The 18524-nt window shown below is 43.9% G+C and overlaps 1 protein-coding gene across 5 annotated transcripts in view; it reads right to left on the reverse strand.

Moving 5' to 3' along the window:
- Positions 1 to 2613: 2613 nt before the first annotated feature.
- The window catches only part of LOC143172360 (WD repeat-containing protein 7-like), a 151127-nt gene continuing 135216 nt past the window's right edge, over positions 2614 to 18524 (reverse strand). For all 5 annotated transcript variants that reach the window (XM_076361702.1, XM_076361705.1, XM_076361701.1 and 2 more), the window contains 3 exons: positions 8180 to 8284; positions 5265 to 5469; positions 2614 to 5088 (listed from right to left, as the gene is read on the reverse strand). In XM_076361702.1, the coding sequence (XP_076217817.1) occupies positions 5266 to 5469; positions 8180 to 8284 (309 nt within the window). In that variant the 3' untranslated portion in view covers positions 2614 to 5088; position 5265. The remainder of the gene's footprint in view (positions 5089 to 5264; positions 5470 to 8179; positions 8285 to 18524) is intronic.

Genomic DNA, 18524 nt, shown 5'->3' on the forward strand with positions numbered 1-18524 from the left:
CTTCGTGGCCCAGCACGTCCCTTGCCAGCCCCCAGATGAGGAGCCGTGATGTGGGAAAGCGGGGGAGCCCTCCCTCATGTTTTATGTAACTGAAATCAGCAAGTTTGAAGTGTCTGGTGTAATTTTTCTGGAGTTTTTTTTTCTATAAATCTCAAGCGACCTCTCATTTCCTGTATCTTACTCCAAATAACACTAATTAGCGGACAGACAACCTCCATTGCATCAAGTCAGCCAGAATATTGTGTGACAGTTGGGAAACAATCGCGCATACGCAATTAATAATGTAAAAGTCCATCGCTCCGTATCTCCATCACCTTCTCTCAGGTTGGCTTGTTTCCCTCAGCCTTAATGCATGCTCCTTCAAGCCAGGGGAGGGAGCACCTTCCCATTTGATCTCATCTGCCCCTTCCTCCGCCTCCGCTCCTCTGTGCCAGGAGCCATCCATCAGTCCGTCCCCCGCGCGCCGCCCAGCCGCTCCCCAGCACCTTCTGAACGCTGGTACAGCCACTCCATCACTAACAACGTCCCCTTCGGGCCCCAGCGCTACCCCTCCTCCGGCTCCGATGCGTAACGTGGCCACTCCTGCTCCTGCCCCTCACACCCGCGCCCCTGCCCCTCCTTACCTTTGGCCACGAGCTCCTCACTGCTGCCATAAACATCCCGGTCAGTCCTTCCCGTTTTCCAGCCATGGATCAGTATTAAACGAATCCAGTGCAATGTCCTAATCATACACACTACTCTGCATCGCGTTCGTCATGCGAAGTTAGCCGCGATGTGATTTTACACCTCTTGGTCAAAGGTGTGGTTTTACGACCAGCGCCAGGACGGGGATGGACATTCCCAGCCAGCGCGGTGTAAAGCCAAGGAGGGTGACCTTCTCCATCGCTCCCCCTGCCCAGAGTCGCAGCCGGGAAGGGGTCGGCGCCACGACCGCCCCGCTCGGCTGGGGACCGCCCGACCGCCCCGCTCGCTCACTTGGCCCCGTGCAATGCACCAGAGGTGGAGGCGCCTGCGGCGCCGTGCACCGCAGAAACGCCGCAGCGCAGGCAGCGGTGCAGGTACTGCCGCGGCTCAGCGGTGGCAGCACACAGCTCGGTCAGACCTAAAACCCAGCCGGCAGAAATTGCAGGTGCTCGGCGCCAACGTAACCTTGGTCAGGGAGCGGAAGAAGGGCCATAGCGCTTTTGACCACTTCATGCAGTACCCGAGTACACAGCCAGATATTTAATTATCAAAAAATGATGCTGCATAAATGAAAAAAATATTGATTTTTTTGCATCAAAATGCAATCATGCCGAATCAAAAACAATTAATGTCCTTGAATGCAGATATATAGCAGGAAATAGGCACATACTTTTTATAGGTAAATTGCTTAAGGTATCATCTAGGCTTTAGTATATTTTCATTTCTATTAAATGAGGAGACAGCAGCGAACACTGAGCTCACTACATTTGACCATCTCTCTACACAAATCAAACAGTTTATATTTTACGAAGTAAACAGCAAAACCAGCGCATCTAATTTTTGAAATTCTTCTGGCTTTTCTTTTTGACCTTTGGTATTTGTACATATCGATGCTCTCTCTAAACCATTGCACAAAAACACCTTGAAGTGTCAAGCTTTAAAAATGAGTCTTCTTTTCTCTTTCTCCTGTGCAGCCTGGATTATCTTGGCCTTGTCAAAATACATTCTCTAGTTAGAGGTTGGAAATATTTCCCTCCTGGCTCCCAAGTATTGATTTTTCAAGGCTCAGCTCTGCCTGTCAGCCGAGGAGGGGAGAGGTGAGAGTTCGCCCGGCGCTGCCTGGCTGTGCCTCCTGCACCACCGTGCCCTGCCCGCCTCAGCCGGCCCGGCATCGAGCCGCTACCGGCGTGCTTTACCTGTAAGGAAACGCCGGAGCCACTGGTGTTTCAACGCATTCGCGCACCCCAAAAATCGAGGATTCACACAATTCCTCTGTGGGTTTTTCATTTTGAAGGCTGATTAGGTCATGTCTGACCCTCCCTGGCTCACCGGCCCCGCGCCGCGCAGGCTCACCCCACGCCCCTCTGCAAGCCGCACGTGCTGGGGCTTCCTCTGCGGGCAAACACAACCGCCATTTTTAAAAAATAACGTATCTTGCAGATTCCAACCCAAACACAATGTTACATTAAATACACTTGGTAATCCTGCACGCCACCTCAGAAAAACCTCAGCGTTTAATTTATTTCAATTTATTTTAATTTATTTCAATTTTAATTTATTTCAATTACTTTCTTTGGGGAAATGCAAACCAGAGGACAAGGGAAGAGCGTCGCCTGGTACGCATCGGCGTTGGTGAATTTCTGGAAGATTAATATTCCCTTGTTTGCTTGGATACACTGTTTTGGGAGTTAAGAGAACTTTACTCTCAGCATCCCCCTACCTTCGCCGTTTGTAACAAAGGCTGAAGACTCTTCACCATGACCCCCCGCCTGCTCTGATGGTGACTCATTCTGCTCTCATTCACGCCGATTTTCAAATGAAAAGGAAGAAGTTTCTTAAATGGTGGAAAGACTTCAGATTACCGGCCAGTAAATCAGCAGCAGGAAATTATTTACACACCATCAGGCTGATGCCACGAAACCAACACTCTTCAATACAATTCAGTTTTATTTCACAAGCATATTTACACTGGGAAGTTCAATACATACAGAGGATGGGGAGTGGGTTCGTCAAGAAGTTGCTGGAGAGGCAGACACTTGAACCGTTCACCATACATGGTGACTTCAATCATCACAACATTTTCATACAGGTGTCTCATCATGTCATCTTTTGCTTGTAAACTGCCAATGAAGCCACATACGTCTCTACATTTACAAGGACAAGTCCAAATACAGTACTAACAAATCAATAAAGCACTAAAAGCTTACACTGGAATGACAATACACATTTCACCGCAGTGCTGAGCGCGCGAGGCTGGGCAGCAGTTCAGGACTGGGCTTAACAGAGTCACCGAAGCGGAGGGTTGGGTTTAACTAGTGCGCACATACCAGTTAGATGGGAAGGCTTCTCCATCGGGGACCACGCCGGCCCCTTGCCCAGCCCGACGGCCGGGGGCGTGGGGCGGACTGGCCCCAGCTCCAGCCAGAGACATTTCGGGGGTTAGCGACTCCTCAGCAAACGAATCCCTCACTACTAATGCTTCAGCTCTTGCTACACGAACTGATTTTCAGGACCGCGAGGAAAATTACCAGCTCTCTTCTGCACTTGAGAAAATCCATTACACTTCTAGCTTAAAACAAACATTTTAATGCATATATAATACAAGATGTTTGTTCACTATACCACAAAGGAAATCACTGCAGGGACACGGTCCACATTCCCACTGGGGCCGCATTTTGTTTTGCAAGTAAACACACACACACACATATATATATATATATATATATATATATACGTGTTATCTACTGTAACCTAACGGATAGGATCCTGGGATACCGGTGGGAGAACACTTACAGGGTACCTTAGCACTCTCCTCCTAAGCCTACACTGAAAATTACAGCATTTCATTCTACGAATTCTACCTCTCCGCTTTTTTTTCCTTTTTTTTTTTTGTTAACCTCCGAGGTTACATATATATCTGTATAAACACAATGTACATGCATGCTGCATTAGTTCACTTAGAAAAGACCCTGATATTCTACTACAGAGTTCTCCACTATACACTACATTCCCGCCAGAGAAAAGATTAAACTTTATGGCAGTTTGTGTTAAACATTCCTAATGGTCTTAATTTCTTGCTTTTTAAATTTTTTAAAATTATTTTTAAACAGCAAACAGATATGTAGCTTCTGGACTGTAAATCTCACTTTCATGTACAGCGTACTACACAGACCACCTAAAAAAAAAATAAATCAATGCTTTTTATATTTAGAAGCCATTTTAAAAATTCATTTATTCCTTTTTGGGGAAGGGAAGATTCTATAAGTACCATTTTTACTTTATTATGTAAAGACAGCCGCCTTAGTTCTGTGAGCTTTTCAGACAAAAATGGCAAAGAAAAAGCTATACAAACATATACATCAATATGTTTAAATAAAATAGTATTTTATAGATTTTTTTTTCTTTACTGTGAGCAAAAACCAGCATACTTGCACACTATTGAACACTTCACAAAATTAGATATGTAAGAAGAGGGAAACACAGTCACAGCTAATGTTACACAGGAATATTCCTACTGAAGAAAATGCTTCAATATATCCATTCAAATAACTTACCTTCTACACACTTTTCATCATTTTTCCAGCCAGAATTGCTCCCCACCGATGCCATTTGTGCTGCCTCCCGCCGGGGCCCGTGTCCTTCCCCTCTGGTCCCCCGGTGAAGCCACCGCGGGAGCCGTGGCTGTGACACAAGCGCAGGGTGGCGTGGGTGCACGGTCTCGCTGCCCTGCACGTCCCGGCACAAATGGGAGCGGCTTTAGGAAGAAACAGCTTTTTGTCTTTTTTTTTTTTTTTTTTTAAATAAATACCTGCATTGATAGCAAAAAACACCTTTATATATAAATACTCCTTTTTTCAAGTTTGCTATTCCTTCTTAAAGAGATTCTTTTTTTTATTTACATGTGGACTATTATTCTTTCTTCCAGACTACAGCAAACAGTGACTGGGCACAGCAGCACTTCCAATTCTCTTGAAAACTGAGATGTTGTATGAGGAAACATCCCCTTCAGATCAGAACACAGCCATCCACCCCCCCGAAACTCAATCCCTCCCCATCCTGAGGCAATGAGCCCCTCATTAAGAAACCCAAGTGCCTAGCTCTAAGATGCATCACCCGCCATCATTCAGTGGTCACTAGGAGAAAGTACATGTAAACACGAGCCTTTTTGGTAAACACTGAGATTCTGCGAGAGTCTCCAAAGGAAAAATGTGTTTAATGAGGGCTGCTGCGTGAACTCAACATCCAGCGAGGAAGGGGCCGGGTTCAGCCCGGCTGCAAAGCCTGGTTTGATTCCTGCCACTGCCGATCTGGCCGAGGAGCGCCATCACAGTGTTATTGATCCCCCACTTCTGCTGCACCACGCGAGGAGCACGATCCCCAGCGCCGTTGCCTTCCTCCTCCCATCTGCAAGGAAAAACCAGCCGGTGTCAGTGCAGCCACCCTGCAGAGCCGGGCAGGAGCCCACCAGCAGCCTGCAGGACACTGGTGTGGGCATCCCGTGTGAGGAGCACAGAGAGAGAGAGGGGGAGAATTACGAGGAACTTTGAAACAGAAATGGGTTTCTAGCACAGGAGATTTACCCTAGACCATAAAGCGATGCTCCTTGCCGTCGTGAGCCATGAGGATGACGTTCCGGTTGGAGGTCCAGATGAGCCGTGCCAGTCTGAGGGCGTTGTGGGAGCCTGGCGAGGCCGGCTGGACGGGGGGCACCTGGTAGGTTTTGATGCAGCGGAGCTGAGGTGCAGAGTTCAGCATGCCGATGCTCCCCAGGAGAGAGGTGTTCATCTGCAGAGACACCCACAGGTGACCCACCCTGCCCGCGGGCTTCTGGGGAGGGTCACCACCTGCAATGCGCACCCAGACCGCCTCTCGAACTTCGAAACCCCTGCGATCCCCGGGACCAGCGGCTGTCTCAAACCAGGCTTAATTAAAATTTTGTTAGAGTTGGGCCAAGCAACGCCACTTAACGGAAGGGGAGCTGAGCGTTTAGGCAATGCGCTGCATGGTCTGGACGGTGGTTAATGACCACGATACACAACTGGGCATGGTGGAGGACCTGATGAAGTCAGTGAGCATGCTCTGCTGCGCTCCTTGGGGGCAATTTATAAAGGCATGCTAAGCATAAGTGTACACAATCAGAATTTAAGGAAAACACATGAAATATTAAGAAGATTATATTTATGCTAGAATATTATTTATCAAAATCATAAAAACACTAGAGCCAAAGATACGCAGAATAAAGAGCAGTCGTCATGATAGGTACAAACAGTAAAAACACAACAGCAAGAGCTATTTTATTGTCTGGTAGATGAAGAGGCCATTCAGAAGAGATCTATTCAGTTACTCTTTGGAAAGCAGACCAATTATTGCTGATGCGTGGTGTCTAGCTCCACATTTTTAAATATGAGATTCTCTGATCCAACCCACTGAGATACACAAAATCCCACACTTTCTGAAAAGCTGCTTTACTCTCAAAAACCCTTCCATCCGCATGCATTGCAACCCTAGAATTTCCATCAGCAGGCGGCCGGCCGGCTGCATCCCTGAGACGTGCCCCATGAAACCTTGGCAAATCCTGGGACATTTAAGGTGCGTTATTGCTGATGCCACGTCCTGAATTCTGATCAGTACAAAGTACAAGCCATTACTTTTTCCTGGCTCTTCTCGGCAGCAGAGCCGTGTCAGAGAGTGTAAATCATGGCATCTCTAGCAGGGAGCATGCAAGCACCACTGACATTTTCACAATTTAAATCATCTTGAGTAATAACCCTTTTAAGATGACTAATGTTACTGATTTTCCTGCATTAATAATAGTGCCAAATAGAACACAGAAGGGAAAAATCACTAGTGCACGAGGTCACATTTTAAAACTAAATGTGTAGGTATATTTAACTCTTTATGTAAAAGCCACTTCAACGTGAACATTTATACACCTGGAAGAGCGTGGCAGATCACAATTTAAAACTCGTGCCTGACTTTTTTTCCCTGCTAATTCTAAAAGATCTGGCCTGATTGCTTTCCAGATTTTCCCTGAGCACTTAAATTGAATAAATGTAACTGATGGATGAAGATTCTTGCTGTTCTCATTTACTGTTTCAGAAAGCACACAATACAGTGATGGATAATAATTTAGTAATTTTTTATGGCACCTGTAGAACTACTGAATGACACAGAAAACTGGGGAAGTGTATTAAAGAGTATAACTGGTACTTATGGGCATACCGAGTTCTGTTTTATAGTCTGATTACTGTAAGACTCAATGATTTTGATAGACCACATTGCTTGATCAGATCAGTTGCTTCCAAGTAATGTATTTTTTAAGTCTAACGCCATTTGAAGGAAGAAAAAAATCCTGCTTGGGGAACGTAGGCAGCAGCCTACAACTGGCAAAAAATATTCCTACCAACATGAGATTACAAAGAAAAAACTGCTCATGTTAAAGAAAAAAAGCCTCTAGATACTTCACAAAATGGTGGCCTGTTTCTCAGTTTCTACTTGTGTTTCAGACCCTCTTTATATTGTTTGTATCTCAGCTTTCCCTTTCATTCATCACACTTTCATCCAGTATGATTAGGGAAACAGAAGACACCTCCACACTGCGCGGCACAGCCCAGCACAGGGGTCCCCGACGCTACGACACGTGGGCTTGGAGCGGAGCAGTTGTGTCTGCAGAGCAGAGGGGCACGGGCACCGCAGTACTGGGAACAAGTGTTTGTCCTGAGAGTTTTGCATCAAGCTTAAAAAAAATAAAAAGGAGACATGTTCCCGAAGCTCACTCTGTTGGAATGGATGGGGTTGCAGGAGTTAGAGAAGAAACTCCCTGCCGGTAGGATCGGGAGAAGCCACTGCCCTGGCCTGTGCAGAACTAGCTAGGGGTTTCCTACACGGCTCTACATTTTATCCAGTGGACATTTTAGGTATGTGAAATCAAACTATTACAACAGCATCATACTCAAACTTTAAACATCAAATATGAAAGTTTATCATTTGAGAATGTTCTTTGATTGCCCAGAAGCGACGTACTGATGTGGATGCAAACAGCCCCATCCCTCACCCAGGGATAGCTGCAAGAAACACTTAAATAGAAACAGTGATAGAAAAAATCCCCTGTTACAGGGACACCACTACTCAAAGCTGCCTTCACAAGCCTGGAGGGACGGTGAGGGAAGAGTTGCACAGCGGAGAGGTGCCGGGGACTGGGGGAGCAAGCCTCCGTCCAACAGCTGACCCTGCCCTGCCTGTGCGGGTGCCTGAAGGCAGAGGAGCACACTCGCTTTGGGCTGAGGTGGGAGGGCAGCGCGGGACCCGCGGCGGGTCAGGCTGGTGAACAACAAAACTCTGTGCTGAGGTTTCAGCTTCTGCCCTAACTTCTGGGACTTTCCTGTTGTCAGTATTTTCTTATGTATTACGCCATTACTGAAAAATGTCAAAAAGTCCCAAACATGAGTTCATTAATGAAGTGCGTGCAGACAGATGGACGGTAACGCATCCTTACCTGCCAGAAGGAGAGGTGGCTGTCAGAATTGGAGTATGTGGCGAGGTACCGGCCATCGGGGGCAAAAGCCACCGCAGTTATCGGTCCTTTATGGCCATGGATAGTCTGGCAAGAGGGGGAGAGAACAGGAACATAGAAGATCCATTACCTGGCACCGCAATGATGCTGAACAGACTTTTAAGCAAACACAAATGCACGAGAACATGAACTTCTAAAAACCTTTTTTGGAAGACTGAGGGAGACCATTACCGTCAGTAAAAATTAAATACTATGTGGAAATGCCTCTTCATTTTCACCTGCATTTTCTGTTATTCTAGCACTAATTATTTTCTGACTGTCACTGTGTCAATCGGCAAACACCCCTGAGGAGCAAAGGAAAGCTCTTTTGCGGAGTTTGGTTCCCGTTGGTCAGGGAGGACAGGACGGTGGCACATACTGCTCCTGCGCATCTGAAGGAATGGCACGAAATGTAACTCCTGCCATGTCACACACAGGGACTTGCGCTCAGCACAGAATGCCCTTTCCTCAGGGCACTTCCTCAGGGCACTTTTCCTTTCTTCAGGCCTCCAGACAACCCGAAACATGAAAGCACACCACTGAAATGTCTTATCAGGTGGGACTTAAGCACATGCTGCTCAGTATTAAATACCATGACAATTTCTTTTAAGTGTTCTAATAGCTGCTTAACCAATAAAACGGAATTAAATCATCATACGAACACATTCCCTGCCAAATCCAGTTTTTAAACCGAAGTAGTTTGTCAGGTATATGAACATAAATGTGTCTTTAACAGGAATTTTAAAAAAATCTAATACTTACACTCCTCAAAGGAGGTTGTAAATTGGATGTCTAGGAGCCTCCAGCTGGCTAGGTGGCAGGCAGGGAATGGTAGGAAGCACACTACCACCCCCCCCGCCTTTAAAAAACAGTCTTTACAGAAATGTCACCCCAATCAGAGTGTTAAACGTTTTCAGTTGGCTCCCTGGCACCAGCACGAGAGGCCTCTGAAAGGCCGGAGCAGAGCTGGGCAGCAGGCACGGCTGCACCCCCAGGTGCTCCAGCACCAGCCTCCCCACCGCCGGGCCACGATGGTTTAAGTTACTGCACTCACGCCACTGCTCTTCCTTCAGGATAGCCACAGCGTACTCTACACAGGAACAGTAACGAGAAGACCAAACACTCCATTCCAATGGCACAGGAATGTAATCACGCTTTTGCAAAAACCTCCCCAAGTGGCAGACAATGTGCTGCAGACTTACGTCCACCCGCAGCCGTATGGGCTCTTTCTTTACAGCTGCACCTCTGTGTGCACAGACAACTGTTTCATTGAGAGAGTCCTCTCTACTCCAACAAAGAACACAAATATTTCCATTGCAATGTAAAGGATCTAGGTATGCTTACACAGAACATATCCCAAAGGAGGCGAGTGGAAATACCCTGACAAAGCAGGCACGGCTGCCCTTGCAGCACAGGGATGTGCGCTGCGCCTGCCCACCCAGCGAGGGAACGCTTTATGTCCAACCTTGATTTAACTGGAAGCATGCAGTTAAAATCCTCTGGACTACTACCATAATAAATGTAATTAAAAGGTCAAACCTTATCTCGTAAATAAAGTGTAAAGGATTTTTTTCAGAAATAATGCAACAACTAGAAGGTACCTAGTATTTTCTCAGATTACAGCTTGAACTATTATTTAAAACCACATACTTTTCATAGCAGTGCATCATAGTCTGCGATGCACATCTTTTGCCGTAAAAAAAATTTCCAAGGCCAAGTACCGGACTCCTAGCTCTGGACAATCTTTGACAAGATTTAACGTTACATACCCCACTACCATCATTCCCCTACAGCACACCCTTCCGCGCAGTGTTACGGCAGCGACGGGGCCCTTGCAGGCAAGGCACACCCCGGCTGTGCTGCCGGTCGCTTGTGTCAGCTCAGCAAATCACACGTCCTTCTGCTCACACGCCACACTTAGAGCTGTGGTGTCACCAGGGTTAAATACTTGTTTTTTACAATATCCAACAATATAAACACATATGTCAGAAACACCATGGAAAATTACTCACTTATTCCATGGTCAGAGTCACCGTTAAGATTTTATTTACTCGTTACTTGAGGTTGCTGTTTCACAACCGCACAATACGTCGATGCTTTACACAAGACTGAGACTCATTTGCATTGCGTCCTCTAATGCTTTGGAGATCTTAAAACGGGCAAACCCAGGTAGCTCACCTACCCTCCCATCTAAAACCCCAGTGGTAGAAATCTGAGAGCCTCTCCCGTGCCTGGAACCCCCGCTCCGGTCAGCACCAAGGGCTGGTTTCTCCCACCCGGCAGAGGAAGCACGGCTCCCCAGGGATCCAGCCCGAGGACAGGCTCCAGCAAGCACCGGGGGCTGGACGGCAAGCTGTGCAAGAGAGCTGGGGAGCAGGAGAAGAAAAAGAAATGCAGCCAAGGAAACGTGAGCGTCGAGTGCAGGGCCAACCAATAAAGGGTTAAAAAGCCAGAACCTGTATTTAAATTCAAGACGACACGTGAATTTCTTTTTGAAAACGCCATTTTCTATTGGATTAACACGATGAAATCACTAGTATCAGAAGTGCACAAAGTATTTCTTCGAAAATACACAACAGCAGCTCTTTCTGCATTAAGAGGCGCTGTGCCAACTTTAAACTGGCAGGGCTTTAACTGTGTGAAAAAAGACTTTGTAACATTCATTGAATAAAATTCAAAAATAAAATAAAATTATATTTTTATACAAAATATAAATAAAAGAAGTGCTCCTGTACCCATCACCGGGACATTAAAAGATGAAGACCTACTCAGAATGGTACACTGCATCTAAAGTTAGCCTTCTATATTAAGAACCCATTAATATATTCATTCCTTGTTTATCATGTAAAAGGTGAGTGAACTCCAATAGAACCCCAAACCTATCTCTTTAATGTAATCACTGCAGCTTAGGATGAAAGTTTGAAAGGGCAATTAATTAGATGATCCGATGTTTAGACCCATCAAACTCTTTAGCACTTAACAAGCAAGTAATACTTGTCAATAAAATATGTTTTGGTAATACAAAGGTAGAAAATCAATAGTGCTAGCACACTTGTTGCTCTTTTTACTACTGAAAATGTGTTCCAATAAGTACAACCCTTAAGGGAATTAATCTGCTTTGTTATTTAAAGGAAGTGCTTCTCTAATTGATGCTAATCCTTTCGAGCCAAGATTTACTTTTTAGTGCACTATCTAAACGTGTGCTTTGCAATGCTCATCTTGCATTTCTGAGGGCAATGAGTAAGTGTAACAAAAACAAATTATTGCTGCTCATTCAAAATATTCTGCTTGCACGCATACGTTTGGTGCTTAGACTCCCCTGGCTGGCACCGTTTTGCTGCGGTGCTGAATGCCGCATTAATGCACTCATTCTTTGGGACTGCTTTCAAGTTACTATTTGCAGTTTTTCAGCTCCAAAGCAGTTATATTAGCACAAAATGAAAAGTATGCAAAAATCTGTGGTTCGGAAATAGTCTTAATTCTGAACAGCAGAGACAGTGGGACAAAGTGCAGCTGTTTGCAGCTTCCCTCTGCCCAAGCAATTGTTTTTTAATGGGAGGATGCTCCTGGGAGACTATTTGACTTCTGCACCTGCCATGGTCGTTGTCCTGTAACACATGATATACTGAAGCTATGACAACCTAATTCTAAGTCCAATATTTGGTAAACTCTACATTGAACTGCAATATTCTGTTAAAGGTGACATAAAAAATAAACACTGTATCACTGCAGCAATTTTATTTTAATAAATATACTGAAATGCATACTTTAAATTGATAAAGTAACTCATGTACTGCTATAGAGACATACTAATATTTTACCACCTTTATTATTAGATATTTATATCCCCAATCTCTAGGGGTACCTTAACCAAAGCGAAACAAAAAATTCACTTACTGAGAAAGCAGCATGCCTAACGCATCCCCCAGAAGCATTGCCCTTCCAGTACCCATCACGTGAAAGACATACAAAAGCAGAGGTTTGCGACAGCTAAGCAATACCCTTAAAATGATGTGCCTGCTTTTAGCATGGAGCAGTATGAAAATATCAGCTCCAACTTTTGCATGGGATACAAATCATCTCTGGGCAAGGAAAGGTTATTTAAGAATTAAGGAAGCGGTGATTCTGTAACTCCTTCATGGAGTTCTCCTCCACACCATGCAAATAAAAGTTTTCTTTTTTTTTTTTTTTTTAAATTAACAATTAGAAGTTGGATTTTAATGCTCATGTAGGGTGCAAAACCCTGCAGAACATATATAGAGCCCGAACTGTTCAGAGAAATAAATATTGGCCTTTGAGATAATGATAAAAAATGGCAGACCTACGAAGTGAATATATAAAAATAAATACTTACGATGACTGCTGCAAAGGTAAACACAAGCCCCCGCAGTGCCTGCTCGGCTGCTCTCACTTTGGTCACAAGGAGATTAACAGCACCTTCGCCAGGCTGCGATGTACTATGCCCAGGACCCATTTTTCTTTTTTCTTCCGAGATTGTGAATCTTATCTTTGTTTGCAGCAGCACTCCTTCCTGGGCTCCTGCACATCTGTCTTCTTTTGCTATATGGTTCTTCACATCATACTTACGTTTTTCATGTGACAAATTTACTTATTCCAGGATATATGCTCTCAAGATCGGTACCTACAACGGAGGGCTTACCAGGGATTTTCAACAGATGGTAGGAAGTCACCATTTGCCATTATGTTCTTGACCTTTCGTTTCCAACAGTAGTTGCTATAGCTGTGCCTCTTTAATATTAACCTGCAGCTGAAAGGTTTCTGGGATCTACAGCCCTTGTTCTCCAGGAGATGAGCAGCGCGGGCATACTACAGCAAGCACGGAAACCAGCACGGACCCTACCCACGGAGGGTCATATAAAATGAGTATTTAAACATAGCAGACATAATCTACTCAGGTGCCCCCAACACAAGGAGGATTTATGTAACTTTTTACTATATTTTAATTCTGTTTTTATAGAAATATGATGGATTCTGAATAACATGAAACTTAGGAGTCCTACGCTTAAGGCTTGAATAATGTGATGTAGGTATACCAATCTTTGTGTTTAAAAGAAGAAGGAAACACACTCGCTTACGGCTGTCCTCACTGGGTGAGCCAGCCAAGCAGAGTCTTTCACTCAAGGTGTGCACTGCCCTAGCCAAGGCCAGGCACCCCCCCCAGCCACCATGCTGGCCCCTGCCCATGGCCAAGGCCACGGCCGGCTGTGGGGAGGGGGCAGGCAGGGGCAGGGCATCCTGAGCCGTTGCTTTTTATAAAAACAAAGTTATACAAAACTAAACGGCTTTACCTGAAAAGATATCTAAAATATGATTTCATTTTTCATACCGAACGTAAATTCTTTCAAGATGGCCCTTCAGAGGTTTTTATGAACACTTTAAAAAATAAATCCCTACTTTCCAAGCAATTTAGTGGAAATATCTGAAATACTATTAACTTAAAACAGTTTCAGTATCTTTAATAATTTAATTTCTATGTTAGTTCCAGTAATACTAACAATTGCAGTAAAAATTTCAGGACTGTACTGAGAAAAAGAGTGTATTTGCATCTTTAAATTAATTTTCTTCCTGTCCTTCAAGTGGCTTCTCAATAATATCAAGATAAAGTCAAAGCGCATGTATTACATTTTTTAACTTAATAAAATATATAACTTAATTTTTAACCTTACAGTAATACAATTTTGCATCAACCATTACAATTACTCAGTATTCAAATGTGCCGTGCATGATCCGACAGGCAGCATTCAATGGGAGCAGAAAGTGCCCTTGAACGGCCGTGTATAAAAATACATTTATCACTGGAGCGGCAGGCTGGCTGCCAGTCAATATATGCCTCTCATTTGTTAGGAGGCTCTCCTGCTGTGAGTCCCTCATTACAATTTGCTTTAACTTCCTGGGCAAATGACAACCAGAAAATGAGGCAGCTTCTTTCTCGACCAAACTTAATCCAGAAAAAAATTAGATGACAGCTGCAGCCACCCAAGTGTTACGGGATGGTTTAAAACAGTCCCCAAACTGTACGGCTCCAGCCCCAAACCACTTCATGACGCTGCAGAGAAAAGCCGAGAACTGGCCTTCTCTTCCCCCAAACCAACGCTGTAATGAAAGTGTGCTTGGCTCTCCAAAAATCAACCCAGCCTGCCTCTCAAACACCCCCGTGTTCACAAGCATTTGATGTACCCTCTCACTTTAGGAATGTACTTGTCAGTTCAAGATTTTGCCGTATGGATTTTGATGGTCCACATGAATTAATTGCCCCCAAACATATAAAGCAGCCACTCCATAATATCAGTAGTGATTTTTTCCTCTGTGAAACTAATGCCGCTGTACTTTATTTAAAGGTTCATAATACTGTGATGTAACCTCTGAATATCTGCATGAGTACGTGTTAGACACTTGGTATTGCTATTGAAATTCATATCTCCTTGACAATGACCATTTTAAAAGAGGTTTCAACAGCTCATAGGCTAAGCTTTATGCTTTAACTTCTAGGAAAATAATTTAAAGTATGAATTCTGAGTATGATTAGGATATTCTTACCAATGAAAATGGAAGAAAAAAGCACTTAATATTTTTTCCAGGTTTTTTAATAGTATTTTGCGAGATATAAAAGAATTAATTTAAAACCCTACTCAAAGGGGTATAATAATAATTACAAGCAGTTTGTGTAAAAAAACCCAACAACTATAGATAGAAATCTAGACAAGAGTTCATACTGGACAAATACCAGGTCTCTGGATTTGCACATGCTCACTACTGGGAAGCCCTGTAAAGCTTTAGATCTTGAACCACAAATCCCTCAAGGTTGATATTCAATGGTAGTGAGGAAGTTTGGGCTGATATCCCAGCACCAAAGAGCACTTTACAGAGAGAAAAGACATTGAATGCTCTCCAAAAAAATCCCGACATGGACCAGATTTACCATTTATTACGTGGACTTCATCTAACCAACTATCAAAATGCAAATCATACCCTTAATGGGAAGAGCAGTATAAGTTTTTAGAGAGACAAAATTAAACCACAATAAATGACAGCAATCCAAGCAGCGCGGTGTAAGGCTGAGCAGAGGCTGCATCACAGTGGAGCATGGCGAGGAGGGAGGCAAGGGTAGGAGCACGCTGGTCGGATGGAGCGCGAGAAACTTTTTAAAAAATTAATCTAACAGGTCTCCAATTCTAAAGGCAACAAAGAGTTCATTTAGTGACTACCTGAAGGCCTTAGGGAAAAATACTTACTCCTTTTAATAGTTTTGGCAGAAGGAAGGAAGCCTGTGGAGGCTACCAGTACCCCCACCCCGGTACAAAACACGCAGCAGCACTGCCCCTGCGCCCTGCACAACTCCTGCCACGGCAGGGCAAGTGCTCCAGGCAAAACCCAGTCAACTCTGTTATTCAGCCACGGGAGAACACACAACCCGTGGACATGAACTGAGCAGAATGGTGGATTCTGGCTACACGATTCAGGCGTGATTCGCGATTTTAAAAAGTGAGAGTAAAAGTATCACTAAAACAGATTTCAGGAGCAGATAGGATATGTGACGCTATTTTCCTAGCAAACACCGAAGTTTGATACAACTCTTATCAGTGAGCCGTACTGAAACAACCCAGTTCATAGAACAGCCTTTTTTAAACATAAGAAACTTAGGTAAAGAAATAAGTCTTCACCTAGATAACCCTGTATGGCTCACAGCACCAGACAGTGACGAGAAAGAGAACGTTCTCTCTTACAGATACTGTTTGTCAAGACCTCATAATTTTCATTAAAAATCAGTCCCTATTGAAAGAAAAGGCTATTAAAAATTCTAACTGGACTAAGAATGAAATGCCGCCCTACAGTGAATTAACATGAGACGGGAATACATGGAGCATCCCCTCTTCCTACGTAGTTACTTACTGTTAGGGAAATACTGCTTAATAATAAGAGTTAAACCGATCAAAAATCTGCTTTTCACCTGCCTACATACGCTGACTTCTATTTGATAATCGGAGTACGTAGCGGCTGGGGCATGAAGCATTTCCAACCTCTAAAACTTCCCCAGTGACGAGCTAGATGTGGTCGCAGCAATCCCAGTTTTTCTCCTTTCCCATTCAAGCAACCGTCACGAGACCTGCAGCCAGGCACAACGTTCCCATAAGTTTCCCACTCTTTCCAGTCAAAGTGCATTTTGCTAAGGTACCCTTTGGCTAAAATTCATTCTAATCTGTGTCAGTATAGATAAAACTGAGAGTGCTATGGGATTTTTGGCACAGCGAGAAGCACTCATCCTCAAACAGTTCTGTTAAGATGCAGCTCTTCCCTTTCAGCTCCAGCTTTACTCACCCAAGTTTTAAAGAAAACTAGTTAGAACAATGTCACAGTCGTATTTGGATCACCAGAGTATTTTTAACCTTTGACTTCAGAGCCTTCAATGCACTTGCAAAACACACAAATCTGTAATTCCCAAGTGACCCGAGACTTTAAAGAAAAGCGTTCTGCAACTCCAACGGAGGAGGAAAAGCTAACGAGATCAGTGCTTCCCGCCAGGACAGTGGGGATTGGGGACTTAATTATCCTTCTAGAAGTGTCTTCTGCCCTGCGGACTCTGGGAAAGCAACTCTGCTGTCATATTTGAAGCCAGCCTTCTGATTCTCGCCGCTCCTCGCTCTAATTTTCTAATCAGCACTGGCAGTATTTCCAGATCTTTAGCAGTTCCTGGGCAAACTGTCACTTGCTGCAGAACTCCCTGATGCTGCTTGTTCTTTCCACAGTTACCACTCGCATCCCTCTTCCAAGGGTCACAAGCATTGGCATCACGATTATCAAAACAAGTGGAAACTTGGAAATCATAGTCCTTAATTTAAAAATTTTTGGAGAACTTTTTCTTACAAGTAGTTTGTGTATGATGGTTTACACTTAGTGATACAATGTCATTGCATTTGAAAAACACAGCAGCTTTTTGACTTTTTTTTTTTTTTTTTTTTTTTTTTTTTTTTTTTAAGAATTTATGCTTCTTTCAAGACCCACCTTACCTAACTGGGAACCCTGGCTAGACCCCCATGTGCAAATATGCACACCCAGTGGTCTCCACCAGGACACTGCCACCCTCTCGTCACCGCAAGCGGTGCTAGATAGGAACACCAGAACTGCAGCGCGTAATGACTAGTCCTCCTTGTCATTACATCCTAGTTTACTCTGAAAGAAGTCCTCCACCTAACAAGAGGTTCACTTTTCTACCATCAAATAAGCATATATTTTTATATTATGCAGATCATGGACATTAGCATATTCCACAATATTTTGCAATTAAAACATAACTAAACACCGGTTAGGATGGGTGGAGAGGAAGAGGGTGAAGTGCTCTGGGCCTTGCGTTCAAAATGCATCTGGGTGTTCAGAAACCCGGTGAATAGTATCAGGGCCACTTAATTCACACAACTGCTCTAAATTTTAGGAAAATTCATTCATGGTAATAGTAATAATACCTGGAGCATTATACACCATTGTAGAGCTATAAAATCTTAAAACAAATTAGTGATCAATAATTACCCAATAATTGACAAAGTATAAGAGACAGTATGTTCATAAATTTTTCCGGTTATGAGTTTTTAAATATGTTAGGGATACAGATTTTCCTTGCTTGGAAGGAAATTTCCTTCCAAAATGTACTTTGATATCTGGATTAAAAGCTTTAGTTTCATCGCAGATTTTCTAAGTCCCTCTCTATCCACAGCTGAAAAGCCGTTTTGCAGCTGCTTGCAGCAATGCTGGGGCTGAATTGCAAGCAGGTGTCCTGACACCTCCAGGCGAAACACAGCCCTGGCAGCAGAATTCTCCTTTGGATTCAGCAGGTGTCACCGAGTCCCTGCTCCGTCGGGATTCCAGCCCTTCCCCGTGCTCGGACACCTATAGGTCTTGCACTTATAGATGCGAGAAGCAAAGCAGAAAGCAGTCGGGCACAAACCCCAAGTTCAGGACCGTGTTTTTCCCTAACAGAGAACAAACCCCCGAAAGCAAAAATGCATTCACAAGGGTCATGTCTAGATTGGAGAAATAGGTCAGTTAAAAAAATGTGTTAGCAACATGATTTTAAACAGTTCTGTACATTTACAGAGAGAGAGTTGTGTTTAAATATGCACTTGTTGGCCATGGGCAACCCTAAAGGGAGAAACCCAGATTTGACCATCACCATATAATGCATATTAGAGCTCTATTTATACTTAAAATATGAAATATAAATTAAATGAGATTTTGCAAGCTATGAATTGTGAGTTAACATTAGACTTAAATTTTG

This window comes from Aptenodytes patagonicus, chromosome Z (genome assembly GCF_965638725.1).
Source record: "Aptenodytes patagonicus chromosome Z, bAptPat1.pri.cur, whole genome shotgun sequence".
NCBI lineage: Eukaryota > Metazoa > Chordata > Aves > Sphenisciformes > Spheniscidae > Aptenodytes > Aptenodytes patagonicus.